This window comes from Pteronotus mesoamericanus, unplaced genomic scaffold, assembly GCF_021234165.1.
Source record: "Pteronotus mesoamericanus isolate MK-2021 breed Mesoamerican mustached bat unplaced genomic scaffold, CSHL_Meso_final contig_220, whole genome shotgun sequence".
Classification (NCBI taxonomy): domain Eukaryota; kingdom Metazoa; phylum Chordata; class Mammalia; order Chiroptera; family Mormoopidae; genus Pteronotus; species Pteronotus mesoamericanus.
Window position 1 is genome coordinate 2,805,930 of NW_026555091.1, and position 11,555 is coordinate 2,817,484.

General features: G+C 52.5%; 1 protein-coding gene across 1 annotated transcript in view; it reads right to left on the reverse strand.

The window, feature by feature from the left end:
* The window catches only part of DPY19L1 (dpy-19 like C-mannosyltransferase 1), a 68,807-nt gene extending 58,005 nt beyond the window's left edge, over positions 1 to 10,802 (reverse strand). Inside the window, exon 1 of the mRNA XM_054571351.1 lies at positions 10,499 to 10,802. Within this exon, the coding sequence (XP_054427326.1) occupies positions 10,499 to 10,781 (283 nt within the window). The 5' untranslated portion in view covers positions 10,782 to 10,802. The remainder of the gene's footprint in view (positions 1 to 10,498) is intronic.
* Between the last annotated feature and the right edge of the window lie 753 nt (positions 10,803 to 11,555).

Sequence of the window (11,555 nt, forward strand, 5' to 3'; positions counted from 1 at the left end):
AACACATGAAACGATAAAAACTTCTGGAGGCGCCCTTTAAGAACTTTTCTTGCCTTCATGCCTACAAAAGAGATTAAAACCAATTTTCTCTAAATTTATTCTAGAGATTATCAAACCCGTTTATACTTTTTTGGGAGTGTCACAGAATTGACAATCCATTTTTTTCCATTTTAACACATATGCTATATTTTTTTCACTCTAAGGTACTGCAGTAAATATAGCAAGTTTGTTTTTTTTAAATCAAAACATAAAACTAAGTTTTAAAAGATCCAAACCTATTCTATAACAAAAAGGTATTCAAGGGAAGGTTCACGTGAGGCCTAACTCAGGAGACCACAGCCCTACAGCTGAGAACCCTGGAAGGCTCTGCTGTCTTGCCAGAAGCACATCAATTTCCAACACTCGGACACTAAATGGGACTCTTCCACATTCTGATGAAGGATATTCCTGTATTGGGTTATATGTCACATTATCTCAATTTTCAGTGTTCCTAGGACTTGAGCAGCCTCTTCACTGAAAATTATTCTTCTTCTGTTATCAGAATCTTGTTGAAACAAAATAGAACAGAACTCCCTGAGCACAGAAGCGATCACTGAACTTTACTCTAGCACGCCGCCAGACTCAAAGGCCTGCTGAATTAACGCGTACAACTTGGTGTAATTTGGAGGGGGGAGGGGGACAAAAAATATCCTAACTCATGTCCACATAATAAACCAAAGATGAACGTACTTTGACTGATGGATACACACATAGGCACAGGCACACACACGTGCATATAACAGTTTGTTTTTCTTTCTTCACCCAAAAACAGTCGCCAGGGACTCACTGAGAACGAGAGCCCGGGCTCCCGCACCGGGCAGCCCGCAGCCGGAGCACCAGGAGCCGGGCAGGACGTGGGGGCTCCTGGGGGCCCCCAGCACTCGTGCCCCTCCACACTCCTCCTCCCAGCCCGTCCCAGCCGCAGGCCCCGAGGCCAGGCCTGGCCTGTGTTCCTGCCCTCCCACGGCCCCACGGGCAAGCCCAGGGCCCCGCCGCTCCCCACCGCCTGGCCACAGCATCGGCAGCAATGAGGAGTAAGTCAAGGGACAGGGGGTTCTTCCCTACTGTTCTAATCAGTCCTCCAGGGCTCCTCACCCTCATTCCCTCTGCCCCAGCCCCCAGCCCCCTACCTGTCTCTCCTGCTCTCTGGCCCTCTCCCCTCCCCAAGTAGCTGGAAGCCCTGGTCCCTCTCCAGCCCTGCCAGCCCCCATCAGGATGACCAGGAGGTAGAGCCCTGCAACCTGTATTTCTGAGCCTCCTCAGCTGGGCCTTCCACTCTCTGAAGTCCTTTTTCTCCTCCTCCTCCTCCTCCTCCTCCAGGTGTGAGAACAAGAATGAAGGCGGGGTGGGCTGCTTCTCCGGTGTCCCTCCGTGCTAACCTGCTGCCAGCGCCTTGTCTGGCTGACCACCATCACCACGCCCCCCCACCACCCTGGACATTTTTCCCCTCCACGTGACTCCATGGCTACTATGTGCATGAACCGCCCCAAGGCGTTCACAGGGTCTCCCGTCTGAGGAAGGCTGGCCTCCAGCGGCGCTCCCCCCCACTCCCCCCACAGGCGCGCAGCCGGTCACCGGCAGGTCCTCTGGGAGCCCAGGGGTTCTAAGTCCAAATCCCGGTTTCCTTCCACCACCTGACAGAGCTGCCTCTCCTCCCGTTGAGGGGCATGTGGTGACCTCACCTAGTAACAGTATTTACATGGAGAAATGTATTCTAAATCCAAAATGACTTGCAAATTTTAAAAACACAACTTGCTCCCTAAATCGAGGTTAATCTATGCTTCAAAAATGAGTTTTAGCTTCCCTAAGCCTCAAGTGACAAAAGTGACAAAGAGGTTAAGGCATTCCCTTAAATCTATTAGGCAAGGTTTTCAAGTCAACTTCGACAAGTTCTAGAGTCAACCCCTTCCTGATATGACTAACACTTCCTCATTGTCCATTCAGAGGGGAAATGCTTCCTTCCAGAGGCGGGAGTCACCAATAAGAGCACTGCTGTCCCACATCCCCTCGCCCTGGAGGATGAGCCAGCATCGCAGGCAAGGGCCCCGGCATCTCCGCCCCTTGTTTGAATGCCCCCTGGCTTCCCGTGGCGCACACCTGGGGCCCACGCAGGAACCGGCCCATTTCCAGTCAACCCCACCGCACGGGCTTCCGGCGGCCGCACTGGGCAACAGTCCCCTAAAACACCTGGCGCTCCAATGATGCTATGCCTTTGCTCCCGCCTGAAGAAGCCACAGGAATTCAAATACAGCATTTGGTGAAGCCTGTCCTCCACCCCAGCCACAGCACCTTCATCACAGCCCCTGAATAAGCTGGTCACTATTTCCTCTGCTAGACTGTGGCCGCCTTGGGGCTGAGCGTGTGCTGAATTCATCCATTGGCTACATCTCTCACACTGTGCCTGGCACCTCGCTGCATCCAATTGTTAAGCAGCTATCACCACATAAGAGAAATTACAGAATATACTCAATTAAATAAAAACCTAAACACCTAAAGACAACATCTAAGCATTCTAAACTGCCCAAAGCGGTCCCATTACATAAAAATAAATATTTATATAACAATGAAATTAATAAAGTGAAAAAACACGTCTAGTCCATAGTACCTAGAATGAACCAAAACCCAGTTTCTGTGCAATAAACTATCGAGAGAAAAGACATCCTAGGACTGAGCCTGGGCAAGGTGGCAGCCCTGGACACCGCAAGCCCAGCGCCTTCCTCCAACCTACGTTTGCATGTGAGGTACAAGTGCTTCAAAGTTGACAGGTATCTAAATGCCTACTAGATGCACAACACGTTTTCCCAGGAACTGAGAAGAATATTAAAGAAACTAGCCAATATCTGTGCCTTGGAAGGTAAAATCCGCGGTAAGTTTTAGGTACATAAAATAACGAGAGAATACAACGGGCACTACTCGAACGGCACAAAGGTCCATGAATTGTAAGGGACCTGAGGGGGCAGATGAGAAATGACCTTATCAGGGCAGGTTTATTAAAGCGGGATGCGGGGCGGTCCTTGCAATATAATTCCAACTTAGGTGCGACTTACGGCGAGTAGTCAGCAAAGCAGCAGCTATAAAAGAGCTGGACGTTGACTCGGACCCAGCATGAGGAGAGAACCCCCACCACCAATACTGGTGGTGCAGAGAGTGAACGGTCATGACAATACTGAGACAACGCTCACGGAGGGCCCGTCACTCTCCGCAGGGGCGGTTGTGAGGACACGAGTATATTCTTGTACCATTACTGATTAACTACTGTAGTGTGTATTTGTATTACAAGCGTAAACCTTTTGCCCACCCTGCGTACCCTGAGAGCCAAGACACCAGCATGGGCTTTCAGCAGAGCTGCCCAGCGAGAGGGCCCCCCCTCCCAGGGCAGGAGGGTCCTGTAGCCAAGGGGGTGGGTGCACTGACACGCAAGAGCGACGTCCCTAGATATACCTTAAAAATCAAGGACAAAGGTCTATTTTAAAGTGAACATATAAAAATGGAGCATAGTAAGTGCATATCACCACCCCCAACAGAACATAATTAGGCATCTAAACAAAGAAATATATAAACTTTCACGTTTTTAGAGTATGCATGTATACACATATTTTAAAGTAGGCAATACCTAATAAAATAATTACCCAATATATGCGTTTGTAAAGAACTACATTCTAACTTCCTTTAAAATCTTGCCCTCACATAATGCGAGCACAAAGATTTCTAAATCAAACAGTAACCCACATTAGTAATTTTCATAGACGAACTTTCTCCTTATTAACAGAAATGCGTTTCAGTATTTTGAGAACAAACACCTAGATGAAAGACACACCCAAAACAACATGCGCATTCAATGAACGCGCTGAGCAGGCAGTGGAACTGCAAAGCTTCAGCGGACCTCGCAGGGCCCTGTGGGAGCTGCACGTCTTCCCGGGGGGAAAAGAGGTCCAGACACCCCCCAGCCCCTCGTATTCAGCGAGAGACTTTAAGTTCATTGTTGGATAAACCAGCCCAATTTTAAAACTGTGGATTCTCCCCAAATTGTGAACTGCCTGGGATATCACAATGTCTTACTTAGCCTTTAAGTGATTATGAAAACGGTGATACTGCTTTTACTCTTTTACTCTATTTGTATATGGATGTCAAACAACCAACTAACATCATCAGAAACAACTTAGTATTTTAGGTTTTCAAAAAACGAGTTCCGCAAGGACAAAACGGAGATGGACAGGCCAACCCACCGCAAGGGCAGGAAAGCCCGTGACTCTCGGCACAAGCAGAAGCCAGCAAGGGAGCGCTCTTCCAGAGGGAACGATCAGCTCTGGGGACGAACGAGATCAGCTTCCCACTCCGGTATCTTTGACACGTGCCTCAGACTGCAGATCTGAACCCGGCAACCTGATGACAGACAGGCCGCCAGGCCTTAACTTCCGTCCCCGCCGCCGCCCCGCGAACTCACTGAGGCCGGCGGCCGGCCTCGCAGGGACTACTTCGTCTCCTCCCCTGTGAAACTGCAGGAGGTAACCTTTAAGTCTTAGATTTTTATGGTTTCCATGGAGATCAAAGATGAGAAAAGAATGAGAAATAAGGTCTTAAAACATGTTAAACTTAGTGGAAAACAGCAGCACTGTGCCAGTTACGTAAGTACTTTATGATCAGTATGAAAACGTGGAAAAAAGTGCAGAGGTGTGACGATTTCAGCACTGACAGATGGCGTTCCAGAAAGCAGTGACAACGGCCAGGGGTCGTCGGAAAACACAGTGCAGGCAGCGACGCTCAGGCAAACCTGAGTTGGCAAAAACCGGAACAAAGCCTCTCTCTTCCCAATGATAACAACCTTCTCCATTTAAAAATCTGTCAAGATGGACGGTTTTCAAAAGTCACTGGCCAAGTGACTCATACCTGCGTTTCAGATCTAGTTGGTGCCACTGGAGAGAAAAGCACCTGCATCCCCGGTCAGTGGGATGAGTCACAGGGAGCCTCTGCGGGATGCTGGTGACTGTGCTACTATGTTACCATTTGCTGCTCTAAGTTAACATTACAAAATGCCATCCGAGCACTGAGTATGTGCAGTGACAGTGCTGAAAACACACCTGACAACTGGGCACTTTGGCAAGAAAGTTAAACATGCGGAAATGTGCCAAACGTAAAGATATGTGAACTGTTCATTTATATGCATGCAAAAAAAAAAGATAATGCTGAGAAAATAAACAGTATATGAAAGCAAAAATAATAGTTACAATGGTTGTAGATTTGTGCGCTCCGAAAATTAATTCTTCTACTTTTAAAGTTTATTCGTATTCCATGATTCTTGAATTATCAAAGGTCGGTCACATAGAATTGATCCTTCCTATGGAATGAGGCTGCCTTTTATGGCATTAAACATCCACATAATGGTCTTGACCTAGAAACAGATGTCATTTTTACTAACTCAGATTACTAGTAATCACTAAAATGGTAACTAAAGAAAACTAGCAAACTTCCCTGGAAGAGTCGTGTTCTAATGGTTTGGGTAAAGTACAATCTGATGGCAAAAGATGAACAGTCAAAACAAAAACTTAGGACTCAGCACATAAATAATAAAGTCAAAAACTACCCCACCTGGCCACTGGCACCCCGGCTGCGGTCCCTGCGACTATCTCCCCCATTAACATAAACTTCCGCCCCTCCCCTCGGCGCGACCAGCGCTCTGGGGGAAGCACCCCGCCCTCCCGAGGGAGATCCGGTCTGCGCCCCTCTCAGGTCTGCGCCCCTCTCACGGAGGCGCTGCCTCTGCCCGGCGGCAGCGGCGCACGCTGTCCGCTGCACCCACTCGCGGCACCCACCCCGCGCGCGCGCTCTGCGCAGCCTGCATTTTCTCCTCCGCTGCATCTCAGCTCGCGGCTCCCCCAGAAGCCTTCTTGACCCTACCGAAAGGGGTATTTCCTGTTCTGGCTATCTCCGCCACTTGTTTGTTTGCACTTCCTGCAATGTGCGATTTACTTTCATTTCTTCGCCCTGACCCTAGATGGACGCTTCCCGAAGGCAGGAGCCTCCCTCTTTCTCCTTGTCATCCCCCAACAAAGAGCACCGGGCACAGCGGGCGCTGACCGGCTGGTGGGTGTGAATGAAGCTACTGTGACTTTATGTGTTTTATTTATTCTTTACCGTAACCAGGCGAAGCACTTATTATCACCATTTAAAAGATGAGGCAACAAAAAGCCAGGAATACTGAGCGATCTGTATATTTTAAAGGAAGCAACAGGATCGAGATGCAGGTCAGTGCTGAGGTTGCCTGGCTGTCCCCCACCCATCCCAGTTCCCAGCACCGAGAGTCAACCCTCTGCCCATCCAGCTTCCTCCGCCTTCTGCCCCTTCCAAGTCACGTCTTTCCAAGGATATGGGCTTCCAGGCTCTTCCAAGTCGTGGATGGTAAAAGCAGTGCTTCTAAATGTGGCAATTTTGCCTCCCAAGGGACATCTGCCAATCTCTGAAGACATCTGGGTTGTCACAACTGGGCAGGGCCAGTTGAGCAGGCCAAGGATGCTGCTACACACCCCGTAATTTACAGGACAGCACCCCTCTCAAAGAAAGAATTATTCGACCCCAAATGTCCTGGCACTGCGGTTGTGAGGCCCGGACAGCAAAGAGCCTGCTGGGAGCAGAGGCGCAGGCGCCCTCGGCCTCAGGGGCGAGGCGGGTGGCTGGAGTGACTCAAGCAGGACCCGCGGCAGCAGATAAACCACAATGTTTACCACCTATCTTTTCCATATTCAGGCTACATTTTGCATGGTGTTTGTTTTTTAAATGGCATCTTAAATTAAAGTCTCACCATCGACAAGCTTCGTCTGCACCTTAAAATTGTCCATTCTCCACTTCCGCAAAGGAAAGCACCCCTTCCATGATCTCTTGAGCCCTCCCAGGCTATCCTTCTGTCTTTCCGCTTGTGATAAGGGACCTGGGTACAGGAAGCATCACTCTCCTCCCAACTCTAATTAAAATAACAGCCACAGATGATAAATGGCAACTCAGAGCTTGTTTCAAGACTACACCAGCGGTTAGGAGAAACTTCCGCAAACTGGCCTGAGCCCCCGTTTAAAAGGGGGAGAGGGTTCACTCAGCTCCAGGGGATTACTGCAGGAGGGAGGCCAGCTCAGGATGCCAGGGGATCTGTTCCTAAGGAGAGGCGGGATGTCAGACTTTGAAACTACCGCTGCTTCCCCATCCCTCCCCCACCCCCAGACTCTGATGCCACTGGCCAAGCTACCTGGATGGTTCAAGTTTCCAGGTGACGCTAGTATACAGCTAAGGCTCACAGCCACGAGTCTAGTCCAGGTCTCCCATTTTCACTCCTGCACAAACTGAGGCTCAGAGAAGCTCAATGCTCTGCTCATGCACTTGCCTAGTTTGAAACTCACACAGAGTCAGAACGTGGTTCTTCCAAGGCACTGTTTGCAAAGCATGGGTCATAGCAGCAGATCATGAAATCAGCTTAATGGCTTATACGCAGCATTTTTTAAAAGGGCAGATAGAAAAATCAGCGTCCAGTGCACATTACGGGGATTAGTATTCTCACATGACACTGCTGTTCTAGTTCCGCATATGCCCACATGTGTGAGTCCCTGGCTGCCTCTCCAAACACATTCCCCACCCTTCTCTGCTTTGTTCCCAGCCCGGGAGGCTGACCCTACAGATGGCTTCCCCGGGCCCTTAGTAAGGGTTTCCGGCTGGTCAGCCAGGGAGAGGCCCCAGTAGAACACAGGGCTGCAGGACAGCGTTTGGGGCCGCTCCTCTTGGTAGCCCCACTCCCAGGCACAGCTCTGGGGTTCAGCTCCTGACGACGCTCCGCTTCCCCTTCACGATGCCTGGGTGCTCCCGGATCCTCTGTGGATTCCCCAGGCCTGCTCACATTCCGGAAAACAGCCCTTTTGTTAAATGCTTCCTGCCAGGACACTGACATACACAAATAGGCAAACACGTGCCTGTGTGCACTGGGTTGCACTTCAGGAGTGTGGGCAGATTTTAATGTGAACTCTACTGTTGACTGTGGGCTGTGCTCAGAGAAGTTGCAGGGACATGGCCAAGGTCCTTCTGTCTACACCACAGCCTCCCCTGGATGATACAAAAAGAAAAAAAATCATTTCGAGAACTCTTCTTTGCAACTGTGAGCATTAAATGAATCGTAAATCATGCCCCCAAATGAGAGAAATGTGTGTATTACAATGGATTTTTAAACAATGTTTGACACTGCCCAAGGCAGAAAGGGCCCCCTGGGTAGCCAGCGGGCTCCTGACCAGGACTGAGCACACCTGAAGGATGAGGGAAATTGAATTAGGGACCCCTCATCCTCTTCCAACTCTTCAAATCTGTGCTTGTATCAAGGAACATCAAGTTTTAAAACTTCTTCCTGAACCTACCTGAAGCCATTTCTGTCGTAGCAAAGGCCCACACGGAGGCCGTACAGTTGGCCCAGCTGTCCCCCGTTCTGGGAGGGGGAAGGAGAAGAAATGAAGCAGCTTTAAGAATGTCTGCACTCTGCTCCTCTGCAGGATCCGAGGGTAGATGGCCAGAGAGAACACCAAACATCCCAGGTCCCATCATTCTCCAGAACCATCTCCCACGCTGCCCCTGGGGCCTTATGCGGATGGTTAGCAAGGACAGAGAGTCTCTGGACCTTGGTCTGGCCATCCAATCTCCACACACCTGCTGGCCCATGACCAGCGTACACCCAAGAACACAGGACAGTTCCTTCACTGTGCCGCCTTCCGACGGCCACAGGGGCGAGTCTAGTGAAGTGCCACACTGTTTTATTAGTACAAAACTGTACTGAAATAGAGGCATCACTAAATCGAAATTTCAACCACCCAGTATCAAAAGAGTCACAGGAAACGCAGCTACAAGAAAACGGGCGCAAATGAAAATGGCAAAGGTTACTACTCTCTAACTTGTTACCATAACCCTCCGGAAGAAGCGACACCATTCCACATTCGACGATAAAGTTGTTAACGCTCACACTGGCCAGTCAAGAAAAATGCAACTCTATCCTGTCACCAGAAGGCACGTATTATGCACGAGCCTTTATAACAGCAACTAAAACACGTTAAGTGCATTAGATGCCAAGTGCCTTTCCATGTATTACCCACCCTAGAGGTCTGCTCCTCAGGACATGCCCGTGAGGTAGGGAGGTGATAATCCCGTGTCACAGAGGAGGAAAGGATTGCAAGGGAAATAACCTGAAACTTAAACCACACTTCACCACTGACAACGAAACCTGGAGCATCTCATCCGCTATACCATGCTGCCTCCCCAAGGTGAACTCACCTAACCTGCACACCACTAAGGTTGGGCAAGCTTCCTACTGAAAAAAGGATGAAGGTACACTTCTAAAATTCTGAATTTTTCTACACTTGACTCTACAATAGGACAAAAAGTACCCCAGTAATAATAGCAATCTTTCTGAGCCCATTAATTAACACATACACACAGTGATGACTCTGGGTATTTATAATTGAGTGGCTTCTAACAGCGGCGGCTGTGATCTCAGGACAAGTTAATTTGCTGTGTTCTACTTCTCGGCCTATATTGAACTCCAAATTCGTTTGGGTCACTAAGGGAATTGGAAACGACTATTAAGAGAGAAATCACCAACAGTTAAATAATTCAGTAGCCAAAGCCCATTAATGGCGTTATATAAGAACAGCAGTGTTAGAGCATTTTACTGGCTGACGCAGAAAAATTAGGCCTATTATCCAAACTGCTATAACTTGCCTCATCGGGAGGCATATCAGGAAACAAAGGAAACCTGAGGTCGGTCCACAACCTGTGAATGTTTCAACTTTATTTTGTTCAGCACCTCCTTCCTTATCATCATTTTGGTGCAGGGCAGCGGGAGGAGAGGGGAGACCTCCACACCAAACGTTCCTCTGTCGGTGGGGAGGATTAAGGTTCCGGCGCCCAGAACACCCTGGAAAGTGACTTGCCGAGGGGAATCACAAATAAAGTGCCATCGGTGGTGTTTGTGGCGAAGAAGAAAAAAGGACGTTAAAAATTAATTGTAAGTTTAGCAACTTTCTAGGACAGGAGCTTTGGCTTTGGGCTCTACGGATCGCACCCAACCCCAAGGAAAGCACCCTCCCGGGCAGGGGCCGAGATAACGGCGAGGCGGCCGGTGCGCGCCAATGAGCAGCGCCCAAGTCTCGTTAGCGCAGACCTGCCCGTTCGCGGCCAGGCCGGGCAGCTGTTGATCTCGGGGCCATTTTTTAAAAAGCAGAGACCGAGAGCGGGTGGGAAGCGAGCGGGGCGGCCTGAGCCGGGGGGAAAGCCGAGGAAAGAGGAGGAAGAGATAAGGACGTCCCAGGAAAAGTCAGAAAGGGCTGCAAACTGGCGGGGACCGGGGGCGGGGCTGGGCGGCAGGGAAGCGGGAGAGGAGCGGAGGACGGGGGCCCGCGGCTCAAAGTTCCGCGTCCAGCGGCGCCCGCGCGCTGGGACTGCTCACCTAGCAGGAGGGTGGTCCAGGTCCGGCCGCGCCCCGCACGCCGCAGGCCCAGCGCCCCGCGCAGCCCGGCCGCCAGGCGCCCCCCGAGGCCGCCCCCGGAGGGCGGTGAGGTGGACTCGGCGCGGGGCCCCTTTCTGCCCGCGGCGCCCTTGCGCCCGGGGGACGGGGGCGCGCGCTCGGGCCCGGGGTCCCCGGCGCCCGGCGCCCCCCTCAGCGGCGACGGCGAGGCGCGGGGCGGCTTGGGGGCCGCGTCGCGGTGCTTGTTCCGCGCCTGCAGGACCATCTTGGCATAGTCGCGCCCGCTGGCTGCGCGCGCCCGGACGGCGGCCGGGGCGCCGCTCACTCTCGGCGGAGGGCGGGTCGGTCCCTCCCCGCGGGCCAGGAGGCGGGGAAAGCTGCAAGGCCGGGCGGCGGCTGCCTGCCTGGCGCTGCGGCCGGGAGGCGGCGCGGGACCCGCGCGCCCGCCGCCGTTGCTCCGGTTGTCACGGCGACCGCGGAACGCCGGGGGGCGGGGGTGGGGACACCCTGTGAGCGGCCCCGCCCCCGCCGCTCCGCGCCGGACGCGCGCCCCGGCCGACCAACGCGCACGCGCGGACTTCCGGCGCGGGCGGGAGCCAACCCGGTGGCCGCCCCGCGACCCCTGTCCAGCTCGGGACCGGCGCGGAAGTCGGCGGGGGCGAGTGCACTGACCGCCTTCCGGGTACGGCCGCCCGTCTCTCTGCGAGTGGCGGGAAGGCAGGGCCCTCTCGGGACGGGGGCCGCTGGTCGAAGTTTTGACCCGATTAAGGCTGCGCTTGGAGCCCTGCGGAGTCCGCGTGGCCCCGGAGGCGCGGCGCGGGGTGGCTGCACCCGGGAAGAGGCTCTCGGGAACGGCCGTGCGGGGGCGCTGTGCATGCGCTCCTCGGCCTCCGTGGCCCCGCGGCTGGAAGGCAAGGAGGATAGAGTCGAGCCCCGTCCCACATTCACCCGCTACAGTTCCTCCCTTACGTGGGGCCTTGCAACTTAGGAGGTTGAGGAGTGCAGCCACCCGGGTACACTCACGCGAAGGACGGTGCAC